Source organism: Nicotiana sylvestris, chromosome 4, assembly GCF_000393655.2.
Source record: "Nicotiana sylvestris chromosome 4, ASM39365v2, whole genome shotgun sequence".
NCBI lineage: Eukaryota > Viridiplantae > Streptophyta > Magnoliopsida > Solanales > Solanaceae > Nicotiana > Nicotiana sylvestris.
Genome location: NC_091060.1, coordinates 179389062 through 179407253, shown reverse-complemented (window position 1 = coordinate 179407253; position 18192 = coordinate 179389062). Strand labels below are relative to the sequence as shown.

Here is an 18192-nt window from a genome sequence, read left to right as displayed (position 1 = left end):
TTCATTTTATGATAAAGATCAACTTACATCTTTCAATTCTTCAATTCTTCATTTCTTCATTCTACTTTTATCTCTTTAGATTACCTAGTAATATGAACAAAACAAGTTTCTTTTGAAATAAGATAGTCACTATAAGAAGAAACTTGACAACATACTATGCATTTTTTTGGTACAACATACTCTATATTATATCAAGCCATTTTTCTTTCACAAAAACTGAATTCAATTTAAATTATTTTGATAGAGTGAAAAATGTAAACATATAACTTGGGATTTGGGAATTGAATTTTTTATTAAACTTGAAAAGAGAGAAATATCTCTAATAATTTAATAGTGAGAAATAATCAACCACATAAAGAAATATTTTAGTAACTACTTGTAAGTAAGACACTTCATTTAATCCAAACTATTGATCCGGACAGTATTCCTATTATGAATAAGACATTTAATTTATTTCAAACATTGATTCACATGCTCCACAGCAATTCACATATTAATGCAAACAATTAATTTTTTTTAATAAAGTACACTACCGCAATTAGAGAAAGGAAAAAGTTAAGCATCTCTAAAAATAACAAATGAAGAATTTTTTATTAGAATAATACAAATACTTACAATATTTTCTTATATAATGCTAGATATTCAACCTCTCATACTCTATCAACATGCCGAAATTGATGACAAATTAAAAATAAGTCTCATAATGATCAGTGTAACACCAGCTTGTTTATAATATTACATGGCTTTAGGGTTTGAGTATAAACAATACAAACAATTAAAAATATACTGCTTCGATAAGAGTTCAAATGCCCCACAAAAGCCCAACATGCGCCTATTAAGAGGAAAACTCATATTTCATATACATTTTTATTTTGATTTGCAAGATATTTTCTCATTTGCAATGTGACACTTCTAATTATATAAAAATAATATCAAAGATACAAATACTAAATACATTTCTGCTAGTAACATCTACAATAGTGCCTTAAAATATAAAAGGCACAATATATATAAGATAAATACAAGTTCAACTTGGTGTATGTGAATCTTCGACAAAATATCTTTGTGAACGCTATTTCAATCGTAAACCATCTTCTGTTGTGAATATGAGAAAATTCAAGATAAAAACTGTTGATGGACGTGGAAACACAAAAATTTATATTCATTTGGTTTTAGATTTTTTTTTTCTTGAACGATAATCGTGCTTATAGAAAATGTATCACTAAGTTGCTGGAACTTTTGGATTTTTTTTCCTTCTCTCTTTAATGTTTCATTCCTATTCTTTCTCCTACATCTTCAGTTTCTTCTGTACATATTGTAATGATTCAAAGTGATTAGTTGTATTTTGAATTTCTCATTTGTGGTAGAATAGAAGAAAGTTGAAATGATCTTACTCTTGCAGAAACTTTATTCTACTTGTTTGAGTTATCTCTATGTCAAGTGTTATATGTGGAGTTGTAAGAACAACTACACAAAGGACATTTGGTCAATTTTTTTTTCTTGCGTTATTTTGTGTTATACAGAAATTTTTTTTTTCACTTTTGATTTTAGCTGCAAGTGGCAATTAATGTCCTTGATCCTTGAAAGCTGGTGATAGTGATAGCTTATTGCTATATAGGATTATCCCTACTTTTGTATTTTCATCTTTTGAAAGCGCTTGTCCTGAGAAAGTAGCACGGTCTAACTAGTTTTCGGACTAATAATTCAAAAATAGCCAGCATTTGCAAAGTTATTAAAAAAAAGTTATTATTTTGCTGCAACATGGAAAGTTCCAGCATAATATACTGGAGACTTCCAGCATATTATACTAGAACTCCAACACACAAAAAGCTCCAGCATAATATAATAGAGATTAGAGCATCTATGTATGAACTTTCAACATATTATAATGTATCAGTATATTTCTGGAAGTCAATATATTATGCTGGAACTCCAGTATATGATGTTGGAATATTTTTCGAATTCGTTCAAATTTATCTTTACATGAAAAGTGATTAAATTTCAATTACTTTTTAAACTGTAGCTATTTTTCAATTACCACTTGTAAATATGACTATTTTTTAATTCCACCCGATTGTCTTGGTAGCAAATCAAGCTATGCACTAAACTAAAGTAGTAACAACGTAGTTTTCTTTTTGAATAAAAAAATGTGTATAGAAAAGGAGGGTGAATTTGCAGTTTAGTTAAACTTTAAGGAAGTTATTTGTAATGTTTTCAAAGTAGATGGGTGGAAGCAGTAATTTACCCAAATACATATATATCAAAACAATGAAGCAAAAAACCTTAAACCCTACTGTGTCAAGTGCTGGCTTAGCTGATGTGCAGCTAGGGTTTATTATTGTGGAGAAAATTGATTTGCTGTTTGCAACAATCGTAGAGAAAAATGGGAAATTCTCGAGCTCAAGTAAACAAGGCTCATAAAACTCGTTTTGCTTCCAAATCCTCTCGTAATGTTCACAAAATTTCTTCAAAAGGTACAGCTTTGTTCTCTCTCAGTTGTATTAACTTTGCTTAATTTATGTATTAATTAATAATTTGGTTACGTCAGATAAGAGCAAAATTGCGAAACCTGATCGCAATCTCATCAAGGGAGCCCGGGCAGCTCGGCTTCAGCGTAATAAAATGGTAATTCTATTATTAATTTTTTCTATATAGCCGAATCTGACTTGTTTGGGAGTGACTTGTAGTATTGGATTAAAGCAAGATAAAATTATTGCTTTTACTGTTCAATTTTTTTTAATTGCTTTATGGGTTATTGTGTTAGTTTTATATGCAAAAATGCAATTTTGTAGATGAGGGAGCAGAAAAGAGCTGCCCTTTTGCAGGAGAAAAGAGCTTCATCTGGATCAAATAGTCCTCCCCGAGTTATTGTAAGTATTATTTTTTTTTGGTTTAGTTAAGTCAAACAGATTTAATCAACAAACACCAATTGGTGTCAAAACAGTTATTGTAATAAATTTAGCCGGTGAGAGGAAGATATATGTTATCAGTGCTTTCTAACATTTTTATGTGACAGGTTCTGTTTGGTCTATCTGAATCAGTTGATCTTAGTGCACTTGAACAAGATCTTCTGAAGCTACTGTCTGCAGATGGAAATGGTGTTCTGTTTCCGGCAATTGCTTCCTCGGAATATAAGTTGAGAGCAACGGTAGGAAGTGCATCCCTTTATCTATTACTAGTTGTTAAGCGATACATAGAAGAAGAATATTTGCTTTTTTGAATTGGTCTCAGGTTCTAATTTAGCCAAGTATCATATTATGAGCAAACAGATGCAAAGCATAGTTATGTAAGTGTAACCAATAAATCAATTACTGTCCTCAATCCAAACTAAATCCTCTTTAACTGTTCACTTTATTCGGGTTTATACAGCAAGATAGGGGAGTAATATACGAGATATAAGCTTTAGCGGTACATTATAGAATAGAAGGAGCTTTGACTACACTTAAGAATACGACTAAGAGGAGGCTAGGACTCAGGCATGTGTATTCCATACCCAAATGCTAGAAAACAATCATAATTACTTTTATGAATTTTCATATCGCTGTTCTTTTGGTGTCAAACCTGAAGCCTGAAGCAGCATACTACAAATTGTTCGTCAGTTATTGATTAGTTTAGTAGTTTTTTACTTTTCTTTGCTTTGGCTTGTTTCTTTTTCACAGAGAGTTCTGAAGAAATCCTAACAGTAAGTTATTTTGTCTAGGTCTTAAAAGCACCTCATGGTGATGTCTTGACATGTATGGAGATGGCCAAGGTACAATATATGCTCAGAACTATTTCCAGGTTATGATTGCTCTTAGGTTCTTTCAAGGATGTTCAACTTAGAAACCCTGGCATTTGCAGGTTGCTGATTTAATTGCTTTTGTCACATCTGCAAGTTCCTCTAATGAAGAAGATTGTCATATAGATGCATTTGGATCGCACTGCCTTTCGGTCTTTAGAGCCCTTGGTCTTCCTAGTACTGCAGTGCTGATTCGTGTAAGGATAAAGATACTTTCCTGAAAGGAAGAGATTCCTTTTGTCATTTTCTTGGGAATGCTTTGGTAAATATTTTAGACTTGAGTAAGTTTTCTTCTGTGCTATAGGATCTGCCCAGTGAGTTAAAAAAGAAAAATGATTCAAAGAAGGCATGTGCATCTAGCCTGGCTTCTGAATTTCCAGAGGACTGCAAGTTTTATCCAGCAGATACAAAGGATGAGTTGCATAAAGTAATAATTTGGAGATTGTCTTTTATTGCTTACAGTATTTGTATGCTATGATGTCTTCTGGCATATTTCTGTACTAGTCTAGTTAACCTATGAAATCATTGTTTTTTGGGTTGTGGTTTGTAGTTCTTATGGCTTTTTAAGGAGCAAAGGCTCTCAGTACCCCATTGGCGTAATCAACGGCCATATCTAATGGCTCAAAAGGTATGGACCTTCGGGGTTTCCACTTTGTTGATGTATTTATATCTTCTTTGATGCCCTGTTTGATAATTTGTTTTTAGCTTTTTTAGTTGAAATCTTTTCAGCCAGAAAAAAGGAGCAAAAGCAATCTCTTTGCAATTTTGCATCTTCTTGATTCCTTGCAACGAAGAATCTTATTTCATCAAAGGGGGGGGGGAACAACAGCCATCATTCTCCTAACATTAATACGTTGTTACATCAGACTTGAATTTAGTCGCTAGATTATGTATGTTGACCTTGCATGAATTTTCTCTGATATTGTTTGACAGTGAATGCTTCAATAGAGTGGAGTGGATATATGGGATCCATATAGTTAACACAAACTAATTTGAGATTGCAGAGTAGCTAATTGAATGATTGATTGATGTTTGTTGATTTCTTATCCGGTTCAACAATTCAGCACCTGCTTTTCTAAATTTCAGATAATGTGTATGCTGTCTCTCCAAATACATTTCTAGAGAGCATGACTGTGATGGCTTGCCCCTTTTTACCATTTTGTGGAACTTTAGTTGTCTCAGTGATTTTTATGGAAGTGATGTATTTCATATAGGTTCATTCATTGTTCTCAGTTAGGCAGACATTTGTTGACAGTCAGCATAATTCAATTTAACTATGATGAATCCTCTGAATGGGCCTAAATAAACCGGAATAGATACAGTTCATATAGCCGATTCTAACTTGTTTGGGATTGAGGCATAGTTGATTGAATGTAAGGCAGACATTTCTTCATTCCTAGACTGACTACCCAAAAACTAAAATGTGTATAGACCATTTTCATCTACTCAGCTTTAATATCAATGCAGGCGACTTTGAATTGACTTTGTTCTGAACTATGGTTTTGGTCTTTGTACTTCTTTTTGCAGACAAGGTTGTTAGTTTAGGATTCAGGATTAATTTCTTTCTTCGGGTCTTGTTGTGTTTCAGGTCGACATATTAGCTGATAATTCCATTTCAGGAAAATGTACACTCCTCCTCTCTGGTTATATTCGTGCTCGTAGCCTGTCTGTGAATCAGCTGGTAATTGTTTTGCTTCAGCATATAACTTTGAAATGTTAAAGATACCCTTGACATTAAATACTCCTGGATCAGGTTCACATAACAGGTGCTGGAGATTTTCAGTTATCCAAGATTGAAGTTCTCAAGGATCCATGTCCCCTGAACACGAGAAAAGGGGACATAATGGATTCTGATGATATGAATGAGACACAGGTGAACTTTTATTTTGCTTACATAAACAGCAATTTTTTGTGGTATTGAAAAAGTTAGTATCCGATAAGATAAGATTGAACTGTAAAATAGTGATTTCCTATTAATTCCACTCATTCATGCTTGAATTTCTCTGGATTCATTTCTTGTCTCACCATTCTTCTCTTTCTTTGGACCTAGAGGCAACATTTTGGCAGACACCAAAGTACAATTACTACTCCTCTTTGTATAAGGCATTTTACTGACGAAGTTCAATATTCCAAAGTTGTGTATAGACAAGGCAAATTACAAATTGAAGTATTTTGAGGTTCAAATCCTTAACTATATTTTACCTTATCAAAAAAACACCTTGTACTAATAATGGGCGTATAGCATTGTAGATATATGCTTCTAGTGTAGCTGACATCTTTCCTCCCCCTTTTCTGGATGATGTATTCTCATAACCTCCAACCCTCTCCTTTATCGGTGTAACATGATATGCAAACATCTATTCTCCTCCTGTGCCTGTTGTAGTACATTTCGTGGTTCATCGAGCAGAATTCTTTGGTTTCCATCTCTCCTCATCCCAGCTACTTCTTCCAATGTATTACAGGTCGTCAGTTGCTTGATTCCTGACCCTATGAAGCAAGAGCCTTTACTTGTTGAGAATGTCCCTGATCCATTGGCTGGAGAGCAGGTAGAACTCTATTCTTTGTACGAATTTATTGTTCAGAGTGGTCAAAGTTCATACATGAAATGCATGTGTCTTATCATTCTACCTTGTGCATTTCTTTGTAACCACTGGGTTTTCAGTTCATGATGAAATGCATGTCTCATCATTGTACCTACTTGTGCCGTTCTTCTGTAACCATTTGTAATGTGTTCAAGTATTTGATCTCTATGTTGGTCTTAATCAGACATGGCCTACTGAGGCAGAAATGGCTGAAGCAGAAAGAAATCATGAGGAAAGAAAGCTGAAAAGGAAAACTCTTCCTAAGGGCACTTCTGAATACCAGGTTCATTTCCTGTCAATAGTTGTGCAAACATGTAATTCTTTATTGTAACGTAGGTGTATTGGTTTATACCAGAAATAATTAGTTGACTTGCAGGCTGCTTGGATTGTAGAAGATTCGGACGCTGATGTTTCTGAGAGCGAGAATGAAGAAGATGATGGTATGGTCTTGGACGAAGGGGAGAATGCCTTTAATAGCCAAGGGCGTATGGATGAATTTGAGCTTGATGATGACCAGGCTTCTCTATCACTCGAGTCAGATGAAGAAACTGAGACTCATTCTATGATGATGGTGGGTATACCTATGAGCATAGACATGACTATCATTTTTCCATTTATGGCCTTGTCGCATATAAGCAAAGCTGATAAGAGTAATCGGGATGATCAAAAAAGGGAAAGGAAAATGCAAGTTGTTAACTACTTATCTCATGAAGAAACAGAGTTGAAAAGAAGATAATGGTGGTAATTTCCATGAATCATATATATGATACTTTTAATTCTTGGCAATCAAGCCTACCATTTTAGCTTGGAAGGGATAAACAGCCTCAAGGTCTTTCTGTAGTAGCTTTTTAGGGGATAACAAAAATATGTAGAATTTACACAACAACAACAAAATGTGGAATCAATCTTTACAATAGGTGATACTTGTTGTAAATGAAGGTGTTTTAAGGTGATGGACATACACGGCATGTGTATGTTGTTGAAATATTAACTTCAATTATTTTTTGGTCTACTGTGTTGTAGCTGATTTTGTCTGCTGACTGTTTGGCTTATGAATACATAAAGCATTTGAGCTCTTTGAGCAATATTAATATACATATGTGGTTTGCAGAGGGATGTATAACAAAGTATAGTAAAGCCTGATATTCTCCCACTGAGGTATTAATATACATATGTGGGTTTAATCACATATATCCCGTATGGTCCCCATCTAATGTCACCAGTTACTAGGGTTTGATTATGCTATTTTCAGAATAACCATCACGGTATATCCTATTTCTGTTGCCACATACAGCATGTTTCCGATAGTATTTTGCCTAATATGTGGAATTATATTCTCGTGCATGTGAAGCTGTTTGATGCATCTCTTATGCAAAAGGGAGCAAAATTTTAGGTGCCCTGGCCAATTCTTGCTCAGAAAGTAATTGCTCTTAGTTTTTCCTTTCTGAATTAAGGATGTGCAGCCCAATGGCCTCTTTGGGGGGGGGGATGACCCAGAGGAAGTAATAACTGTTGAATGGAATCGTCAGTACAAACATCCGACCTCAGGAGAGAGTGCCTCCTTGTAAACTAAAAGCTTTGTTAAAATATCATGGGTGCTTGTAAAACTAAATGATATTTAGTGCAATTTAGAACCAGTATGTCAAAAAATCATTCGTTCAGACCTTTATCAATCAAAAAAGAGAAATCTTCTTTTGAATGTATTATTTTTCCCAAGTGTGTTTTGTAAGTTGGATGCTGAACTTATGTATTGTGTAGGATGGTGATAACCTGACCAAGGAGCAAATAGAAGACGAGATAAGAAAAATTAAAGAAGCACATGCTGAGGATGAAGGTACTTATTTCAATTTCCGCCGCTTAGCAGCTTCCTATGTTTTTGTTATTTCGGGGAACTTTCTTTTGATCTAATTTTTGTTTTGCCTACAGAATTCCCCGATGAAGTGGATACGCCATTGGATGTTCCTGCTAGGAAGCGTTTTGCCAAGTACAGAGGCCTCAAGTCTTTCAGAACTTCTTCCTGGGATCCCAAAGTACCTTCTTCTGTTAATTGAAAAATTTGTGTCTAGAAAAATCTCTGGACGTGCTCTAATTGCATTAAAAATCTTGGATGGGATTTGCAGGAATCTCTACCTCAAGAGTATGCTAGAATATTTGCATTTGACAATTTTAGTAGGACGCAGAAGCATGTACTGTCTAGAGCCCGAGAGATGGAACAGAACATTGATGAATGTATACCAGCTGGTTCATATGCAAGGCTCCATATCCGGGAAGTTCCAATTGGTGTGGCAAACAAGTTAAATATTGTAACGAAGACAATGCCTGTGACCCTGTGCGGTCTGATGCAGCATGAGTCTAAAATTTCTGTCCTCCACTTCAGGTACACCATCTTGTTATATGATTTTATAACCCTTTTTCCTTATTTTCTTCCCCTAGTGATTTTGTTTGTAATTGTTTAAGGACTTGAGTAACTTTCTGTTTGCAGCTTGAAAAAGCATGACAGTTACACTGCTCCAATAAAAGCTAAAGAAGAGATGATATTCAATCTTGGCTTTCGCCAGTTTGTTGCAAGGTGCTTTTCTTCTGTGTAATAAACTTTGTAACCTTTTGCCAAGTTACTAATGTTCACTGACTTCTTTCTCCCCCCTCCCCCAATGATTACAGGCCGATATTTTCTTCAGATAGCTTTAATGCTGACAAGCAAAAAATGGAGAGGTTTCTTCATGCCGGACGTTTTTCAGTAGCTTCAATATATGCTCCTATTTCATTTCCTCCCCTTCCTTTAATTGCCTTGAAAATTAAAGACGATGCAACTTCTGCCACTGTTGCTGCCGTTGGCTCTTTGAGAAGTATTGACCCAGATAGGATTATTCTAAAGAAAATTATTTTAACCGGGTAAGATTCCTCTGACATTTTAAGGGGTGGCTTTGGATAACCAATTCCTTGTTTATGTGGGAGGGGTCTGATTTTTCATTTTTGAGGATGGCTGGAATAATGAAGTATTGCTAGTTTAGGTTGGTTTGATTGCCCAAGCTTCTCTACGTGTAACACTTGCTAGAGTTGTGATTATAATTCTGTTTTAGGTTTATCACGGTTCGATTTTTGCTCTGCGTTCATTTATTTACACTGGAATAGATGGTTTAGATGTTTATTTCTGGAACTTTCTTTCTGAACAACTTATATTTCTTTTTTTATCATCTTTCTCCAGGTCAAAATTTGGTTTATATAGGTTGAACCTACTTAGCGCCATAATATAGAACCGTTGTGCTTTTTCACTAGGCATGACATGAAATATAATTTGTCAACCACGAAATTCGTGTTATTTGTTTATGCATGCTGGGATCTTGGAAAAGTTAAGTGGAATATCATTCTAGTTATTCATACTCGCATGGTAGGAAACTTGTTCTGAGAATCATTAGCGTCAGGACATCGTATTCTAAGCTGATTCTTCATGATGATATAATTTGCATTGCTTTTATTCTAGAATTTGAGGTTTTTGTTAGTTCAAAGGGAAAAATGATTGTAGAGAGAGCTAGTAGGTGATACTGTTATTAGTTAGCCTTTGTTCACAAGATATGTCATCTATGTTGCAGTTACCCTCAACGAGTATCAAAATTGAAAGCGACTGTAAGATACATGTTTCATAACCCAGAGGATGTCAGATGGTTCAAGGTATGTAAACAATTGTATTTTTTATCTTCTTATTTGTGAGCTATTCACCTTTAACAAATTGTCTGGACTTTTGTAGCCTGTTGAAGTTTGGTCAAAATGTGGTCGCCGTGGTCGCGTTAAGGAACCTGTCGGTACACATGGTATGTCTCTAAAATCTGAACTGAGTTTTTTCATTAAGGGTATATATAGAAACTTTCCACTCTTCTTCTATAACCCCCCTCCCCCCCACCCACCCACCCACACACACACACCCCTCCCACAAAAACAAGAAAAAAAATTCGTCCAGATATCACAATTCGCCAGTGTTGTGCAATTTAGTGTGGTGATATTTGTATCAAATAATGCATAAGCTTGTCATTTGCCCCTTGATTATGGGGCCTGTGGCTATTGAAGCATCCTTTTCAAATTTGACTGACCATGCCATTTGCGTATAATCAGAGTTTTCTGATTGGCAACTGGCCAAAAGGGGAAAAAAGAAAGAGCAAGTATTGCACTTGCTGTGTTGCTTGAATTATAATAATTGGTTCACTAATTGTTGTGCATGTGTATGCTCACAATGTGTATTATTTGAATTTAATAATAAGAAAAAGGTTTGCATGTTCTTGGGTTCTTCGATCACTCGATCATTTTGCCCTTCTACTATTTGTGGATGCCCGAACTATTTGACCCTTTCTAGGTGAACAACTTGTTTCTTGCATGCTCTATCAACTGCCACAAGTACAATTATTTTGAGTTTGTTGTAGGATTTATATTTCTTTTTGATGTATTTTATCACGAATTTGACTTATATACACTGAGAAAGTAAGAATTCTTACACTGCATTGTATTTTAACATGTTATAACGGAAAGTTAAAACTCATGTTTTCATATCTGCAGGGGCAATGAAGTGCATCTTCAATGGAATCCTCCAGCAGCATGATACTGTATGCATGAGTTTGTTTAAACGCACATACCCCAAGTGGCCAGAAAAGTGGTTCCCAATGACAGATGCTTAAGAAAGTTCAAGAGGTGACTCTGGTCTATGGTTTCTCCTCAAAGTGTGAAGGGGGAGAAATCCATATTTGCTGCACATGGGAATGAAGCTCTGGTTCAGAATGGGTTACTTAAGTTTTTTTTTTTTTTTTAAATAGTTTTTTTTTTGGGTGGGGTGGGTGGGGGTGGGGGGTGGGGTGGGGGGATTTTACTTTGTTTCCTTTTCTTCCTCCAAACGGTTTGTCAGAAACTAGTTTATTTATAGTGTATAATAGAGTAGCTCATTTTTTGGTGCCAAAAATCAAATCTTGTATCACTTTATTAGTTAGTTTCAAATTGTGAACACCTTAATTTTTTTGTCCTCAGGTGAATCCTTAACAAGTTTTACCATTTTTTTTGTCCTCTGCTGTTTCCTATTACTATAATTTTTCTAGAATGAGTAATATGCAGTCCAATCAATTTCAAGAATCCGTGGATATTCAATTATTTATTTGCATACTTATGGTCTAATAGTTAAACGATATAAAGCAATGCGATCTTCAGGTAGATACTAAGTCCATTAATTTGAATAAATCAATACAAACAAAAAGAAAGCAAATATGTACGTATATATAAACATGTAAGGCGTTTTATGACACTAATAATTTAGAAACTGTACAAATAAATAATACCAAATATTTGGATGTTCCTTAGAGATAAAAACATTGAGTTACAGTATGAATCCATACTAAAAAGAAATATAAGTAAATTCTGAAAATCATGTGAATAGTTTCCTTTTGGATTAATAATGTAATAAGATTCTTTCAGAGTTATTAAAGTAATCAGATTTAGAGCTTTAAATAATGAGACATATAGAACAGAGTTACTAATGTTCTATATCGTTGATCTTATCTATCTATATTATATTAAAAGCACGAAGACCCTTAGCGAAATATCGTTCACTTTTTTCACCCTCTAAAAATATATTATATATTGGATAAAATAGTAATTTAAGTTATTTCTTAAAATCTAGGGGTTCAAAATTAATTAAATAAGCAACGATATACATAATCCCAATATAAAATCGTAATTAAATTATTATATTGGGAATTTGAAGTCTACTAAACTTTTGATTATTAAATTCTTTCCTTCTTTGAAGTCGTAATTATTTTCAAGCCTTTGCCTTTTTATTTTGTTAGAAATGATTTAATCATTATTAGACTTCAACTCAAATAAAATAAAATTCTAGCTTTGTCCAAATCCAAATTAAACGTAAATTTTACATCTTTTTTAGTCTAATTCTACCAAATTTATTGGCTATTCTGATAAGCAAAAAAGAAAAGAACTTTTAAACACGTTAGGAATCTTGGATAAGTTTTATTTTCAAGTTTTTCCTTTTCTTTATTTTGTTATGAGCAATTTAATCATTATTTGACTCAAACTCAAGTAACACGTAAGCTTCACACTCCTTTTAGTTCTTCCGAATTTTAGACAATTATTTTTTTCTAAATTTTGGTTTCTAATTATATTGGACAAAACTGTAATTTAATTTTTTTAATATTAATAAATTTTCTGTTATTTTAAATATGTTGAAAGTCCTAATACAGTATTTAGAAATTCAAAATTGAGTATATTTCTACTAATAAGTATGGATGAATATATTTTGCATTCATATATGATTCAAAATGGAATATGCAGAATTTAGTCATGCAATTTCGAACTGGTTTTTGATATTCAACGTTTTGATAAACTAAGACAAAAAATGGGTAATATACCAATTTCCAATTTAAAACAAGGAGTTCACTCTTTTTTTAAGAATATTTTTTTCGGGAATTTAAGTTTTTCCCTAATATTTAGGAGATATAAATCTACTAAATTTTTAACATTAAATTCTTTCTTTTTTGAACTATATATAAAAAGTCCTATTATATTATATCTATTTGTGATGACCCAAAAGGTCATCTCTTGTTTTAGAAATCAAAACCGTGTTTCGAGACCTTAAAAATCTTTTTTTATCTTTTTTCGATTTGCGTGCGCAAGTCCGGGCGCAATGCCGGAAAGCTTTTATGTGAAAAATTTAAGAAATAATGATTTTTGGCTTAAAAAGATAATTTCTGTTGACTTCGGTCAACGTTTTGGGTAAACGGTCCCGGACCCGTATTCCGACGGTCCCCGAAGGTCCGTAGAAAAATATGGGATATGGGCGTATGCCCGGAATCGAATTCCGAGGTCCCTAGCCCAAGAAATGAATGTCTCAAAGAAATTGATAAGACTAAAAATGTAATAATTCAAAAGATTTGATCTTGTTGGTTTCGGTCCCGTATTTTGGTTTCGGATCCCGGCACAGATCTGTTATGATATTTAAGCCTTATCTGTAAAAATTTGGTGAAAACGGAAGTGATCTGATGTAATTCGGATGTTGGTTGAGAAAATAGAAATTTTGAAACTATCTTGAAAATTTCATGAGTTTTGGTGTTGAATTCATAGTTCTAGATGTTATTTTGGCGATTTGATCGCGCGAGCAAGTTCATATGATGTTTTAAGACTTTTGTACATGTTTTGTTTGGAGCTCCGAGGGCTCGGGTGAGTTCTGGATAGGTTACGGAGTAAGTTTGGAACTTAGAAATCTGTTGTTGCATCTGATACCTGTAGCATGCCTCTGATCTTGCAATTGCGAGATCAGACTTTGCATTTGCGAGCTTAACAGTCATGGTAATTGCGAGGACTTTATCGTAATTGCGAAGAAGACCTGGCCAGCAGAGTTCGCAATTGCGAACATATCTTCGCATTTGCGAAGTAGTCAGGGACGGGGGAATCATCGCAATTGCGACCAAAGGTTCGCATTTGCGACAATAGCAGAAATGCGACATGTTCTCATTTGCGATGCCTGTCTCGCATTTGTGAGCTTCGCAATTGCGAAGCTCAGGTTGCAAATGCGACATCTGCAATTGTTCAAAACAGAACTTAAACGGGATTTTCACCCATTCTTTACATTTTTCAAATTCTATAACCCTAGAGGCGATTCTCCCAAGACCAAATCTTCCACAAAACTTTGGTAAGTGATCCTAACCCACTTTCTTTCACTTTCCCATCACATTTCATGAATTTCCAACTAAAAATCTAAGATTTATATGATAAAATATTGGCGGTTTGGGTAGAATTAGAGATTTTTATAAATTGGGGATTTAGACCTCGATTTGAGGTCGAATTCCAAAACCAATTGTATATCTAGGCTCAGGGTGAATGGGTAATCAAGTTTTGGTCCGAATTTCTTTGGACTAAGCGGGTCTGGGGACGATTTTTGACTTTTTGGTGAAAATATTGGAAAATCTATAATTATGCATTGAAATTGAGTTCTTTAACATCTATTGATGTTATTAAGTTAATTATGACTAGATACGAGTGAATTGGTGGTGAAATCGAGAGGTAAAGCGGTGATTGAGTTTTGAAATACCCATTGGCTTGAAGTAAGTGTTTGGTCTAACCTTGACTTGAGGGATTAGGGATCCCCGACTTGCTTACTATGTGAAATAACATGTGTGTGGCGTATAGGTGTGGTGACAAGCACCTATGCGTCGCCAAATACTTGTTTAGCTTGTTCTTTTGCCCCGTTTCCCTATATATTGCTCTCATGTCTTACTTGCTACTTGCTTATTGATACTTCCATGTCTAATTGCTTCTTGGTAAATATTGCTCCTCTATTGGTATTGTTAATTGTTCCATTATATCACACTGTTGGTTTATATTGGTTTATTGGTGCTTCATGGTACACTTTGGTTGGTCTCGTTGTATAGTTTTAATTGGTGAAGTTTTATAATCGTAGTGATATTCCATTGTGTTGGATTGAGGTATAAGTATTTTGAAGGATTTGAGTTAACTTGTGAAACACTTATCTTTATTTTTGTAATTGGTGCTGATATATATATATAATGGGATCGGGTTACACGCTGCAACATGAGGAATAAGGATGAATGTGATTGACTGGTGGGATCGGGTTGTACGCCGCAACAAGGAGTAATAAGGGTGGACAGGTGGGATCGGGTTGCACGCCGCAACAGGAGGAATAAATGTGATATATTTAGGAGTAACAAGGGTAAACTGGTGGGATCGGGTTGCACGCCGCAACAAGGAGTAATAAGGGAGAATATTTATATCGTTATTGATTATATGGTGGGATCGGGATGCGCGCCGCATCAATTGTTGTTTATGTATTCATTTCTGCCGAGACTCATTATTGTGGTATTGAAACTCCCCTAAGGATTGGTTATAGCTGAGTATTAGTGTAAGACTGGGTTCCTTAATTATTTAATGAAAGTTACTATTATATTTCAATCTATATTTCCTTTCTGTTTTAGTACCAACTGTTGCAGGTTATATATGTTGTTATGCCCCGCCGTAGCCTCGTCACTACCTTATCGAGGTTAGGCTGGGCACTTACCAGTACATAGGGTCGGTTGTACTGATACTGCACTCTGCACTTCCTGTGCAGATCTCGGAGCTAGTGGCTGATCGAGAGGTTGGTTGTTGTTACTGCATTTAGGATACCCAAGGTAGCCCTGCAGACGTCCGCAGACCCTGGCGTCCCCTCCTATCTTTACTTCATTTCTGTTTTACTTTCTTCGAGACAGATGTATTTTCTTTCAAACCATACTTATAATATTCATAGACTGTTCGTGAGTTGTGACACCAGTTTCTAGGTGGTATTTACTTATGTTTTCGTTAATAATATAAGAGTAATTAGTTAAATCATGTACTTTCGCTTTTATTTTTCGCTGATTTAATTTTATTAGATTTTAATTATAAAAGGATAAAGGAAAAAGGTTAAATATTCTGTAATTTTGGCTTAAGGCTGTATTCTGGGCCGGGGCCGGGCCTAACGGTCCCGGGCTTTGGCGGTCCGCCTTTGGCAGTCCCGGGTCAAATGATCCTAATGGGTGGAACCGGCCCACTATGGGCCTAAGCCCACATGGTCCCGGGCTAAATAGGCTGGGCCCACAGGCCTAAGTGTTCCGGGCTATTTTTTTCGAATTTTTTTTATCTAAGGTAATTTCTTGTAAACAATATATATATAGAGAGAGTATGTCCCAAAATTTTTACATATAACCCCAAATAATTATTTTGAGAAATCAATTTATTAATTTCTGCGATGCTGACTGCTGCAACATTTTCATCAATAAATTTTTGGAAGGCAGAAAATGTGATACCAGTATTATTAGGTAAATAAAAGGTGCTTGAGGAGGGTATATAGCTTTAACCATATTACCACTCCCATCTTTATAAGCTCTTCTTAGTGAATTCAGATGGTACAAAGATACCTTTATGAGTAGGGTTATGGAATTACCTGAAAATAAATATGAGCATTAGAAAGCTAAGTTTATAGATGCTCTTCCCTCCTTATCTGCTGAGAGAGTAAGGAAAGCATTAAGGGGTAGTTACGGTGAAATTCCGTATAAGAATTATACCTATGGCAAACTTATAGGAGTTTGTACACAAGAAGGATTAAACTTGTGTAATGAGCTGAAACTATCTAGACAACTTAAGATGATGAGCACCTTACAATTTATAAACTTTCAAATTCTTCATCTGAAAGTGATAAAGGCTTATAAATTTTTGTGTACCAAAAGTGAGGACCTCCTAATTTCATGATAGGATTTAACATGGCAGCAACACCAAAAATAGGGGTGATAGGGAAAAAATATTTTTTAAACTTATCTTTCATAGAATTAATAGCAAGTTGATAAATTACCTCACCCTCTGAAATTGAGTAAACAAATTTGCAAGTGCTGCAATATAAACTAAACAGTTAGAAATAGTAGGATAATATTGCCCAGATAATTCATTTGTAGCAACATGAAATTGTTCTAAAAAGTCTACAAGTATTTTAACATTAGTCCAATCCTGATCTGTAAGGTGCTCATCATCATCATCATCACCACCAACACGAGCATTAAATGTTGCATTTATTGGGTTTCTATATTCATATGCAACAACTAAACTTTCATACATGTAATTCTATCTAGTCCCACAAGGTTTAGGAATCTTTCTTTCTCTAAGGCCAAATTCATCACATTTTTTAAAACATTCTCTAAGTCTACTTCTACGGTTTAAGTAAAAAAGCGAATTAAGAGCCATTTTAACCTTTTCAATTTCCACATTTAAAATTTTTATACCATCACCGATGATTAACTGGTAAATATGACAAATACATCTAACATGGAAAATATTAGTAAATGCAGGATTTAGTGTAGTTGTAAGCAAGCCTATAGCATTAGTGTTACTAGAAGCATTATCCATTGAAACTAACATTATTTTATCTCTAATGCAAAAATATCTACAAATATCTGCAACTGTGTTAGCAATAAACTTACCTGTGTGGTGTGAATTAATTATTCTATAAGCAATAATGAGATTTTGCATTATCTAGTCCTCATCAATCCAATGACTTGTAACAATTAGATAATCACAGTCATTACCACTTCTACCAATATCAGTAGAAATAGCAATGCGACAATCTATATGAGTAAATAAATAGCACAAATATTGTTCATATTCATGTTTATATTTATAAATATCGCTTTTACGGTTGCGCGAGGTCATCCTTTATAAGTAGGATTAAAAACTCTTCTAATATAATGCACAAAGTGAGGGTTAGAAGGAAAACTATAGGGTAAGCACATAACAGTAACCATTTTTGCCAATTCTTCACGATCTTTATTTGGATCATAATATAAAATGTCACCGGTAACAGTGTTAATTCCCGGTTGAACTAGATTTGACCCTGTACTAGGGTTAACCTCAGTATCTACACTTCTCCCCTCTTGCGCAACTTTCATTTGTAAATATCTAGCTTTATCTCTAGGGTATTTCTTTATGTGTCTAGTCAAAGTACCCGTACCGCTACAGTCTCCAGTATATTTATGAGTCATCAAAGACCCACAAGTTTTACACTTAGCCTTATTTTGTTCTCTTAGTTGAGTAAAAAGTGCCAAACAAGAGATGTTTCGGTCCGTTTAGAAGGTTGTCTATTAAAAGTAGGGGTTACTACAGGAGGGTCAGGCGGGGCATCATTTGGATTAATATCAGTTGAGTTATTAACAGGACTAGTAGGTGTATCATCTAAATCCGGTTGCGTTTCATCTAAATCATCATTTTCCTCATCATTTTCAAAGATAGTTTGATTAGGACAAAGAGCATTCATAACTTCATCATTTA

At 34.7% G+C, this 18192-nt stretch overlaps 1 protein-coding gene across 1 annotated transcript; it reads left to right on the top strand.

The window, feature by feature from the left end:
* The first annotated feature begins 2286 nt into the window (after nt 1-2286).
* LOC104229370 (uncharacterized) lies at nt 2287-11123 on the top strand. The gene is made up of 21 exons (XM_009782011.2): nt 2287-2474; nt 2549-2625; nt 2793-2870; nt 3017-3148; nt 3701-3751; nt 3841-3975; nt 4083-4205; nt 4329-4406; nt 5367-5459; nt 5532-5651; nt 6241-6324; nt 6545-6643; nt 6737-6931; nt 8119-8194; nt 8287-8390; nt 8481-8737; nt 8843-8929; nt 9022-9252; nt 9951-10029; nt 10106-10169; nt 10906-11123. The coding sequence occupies exons 1-21, from the start codon at nt 2384-2386 to the stop codon at nt 11022-11024; spliced, it is 2373 nt and encodes a 790-aa protein (XP_009780313.1). The 5' UTR covers nt 2287-2383; the 3' UTR covers nt 11025-11123.
* The last annotated feature ends 7069 nt before the right edge of the window (nt 11124-18192 follow it).

Coding starts and splice junctions, on each gene's coding strand:
- LOC104229370 (XM_009782011.2), top strand. CDS start 2,384: ATGGGAAATTCTCGAGCTCAAGTAAACAAGGCTCATAAAACTCGTTTT. Junction 4,407..5,366: donor CATATCTAATGGCTCAAAAG/GTATGGACCTTC, acceptor GTTGTGTTTCAG/GTCGACATATTAGCTGATAA. Junction 10,170..10,905: donor GGAACCTGTCGGTACACATG/GTATGTCTCTAA, acceptor TCATATCTGCAG/GGGCAATGAAGTGCATCTTC.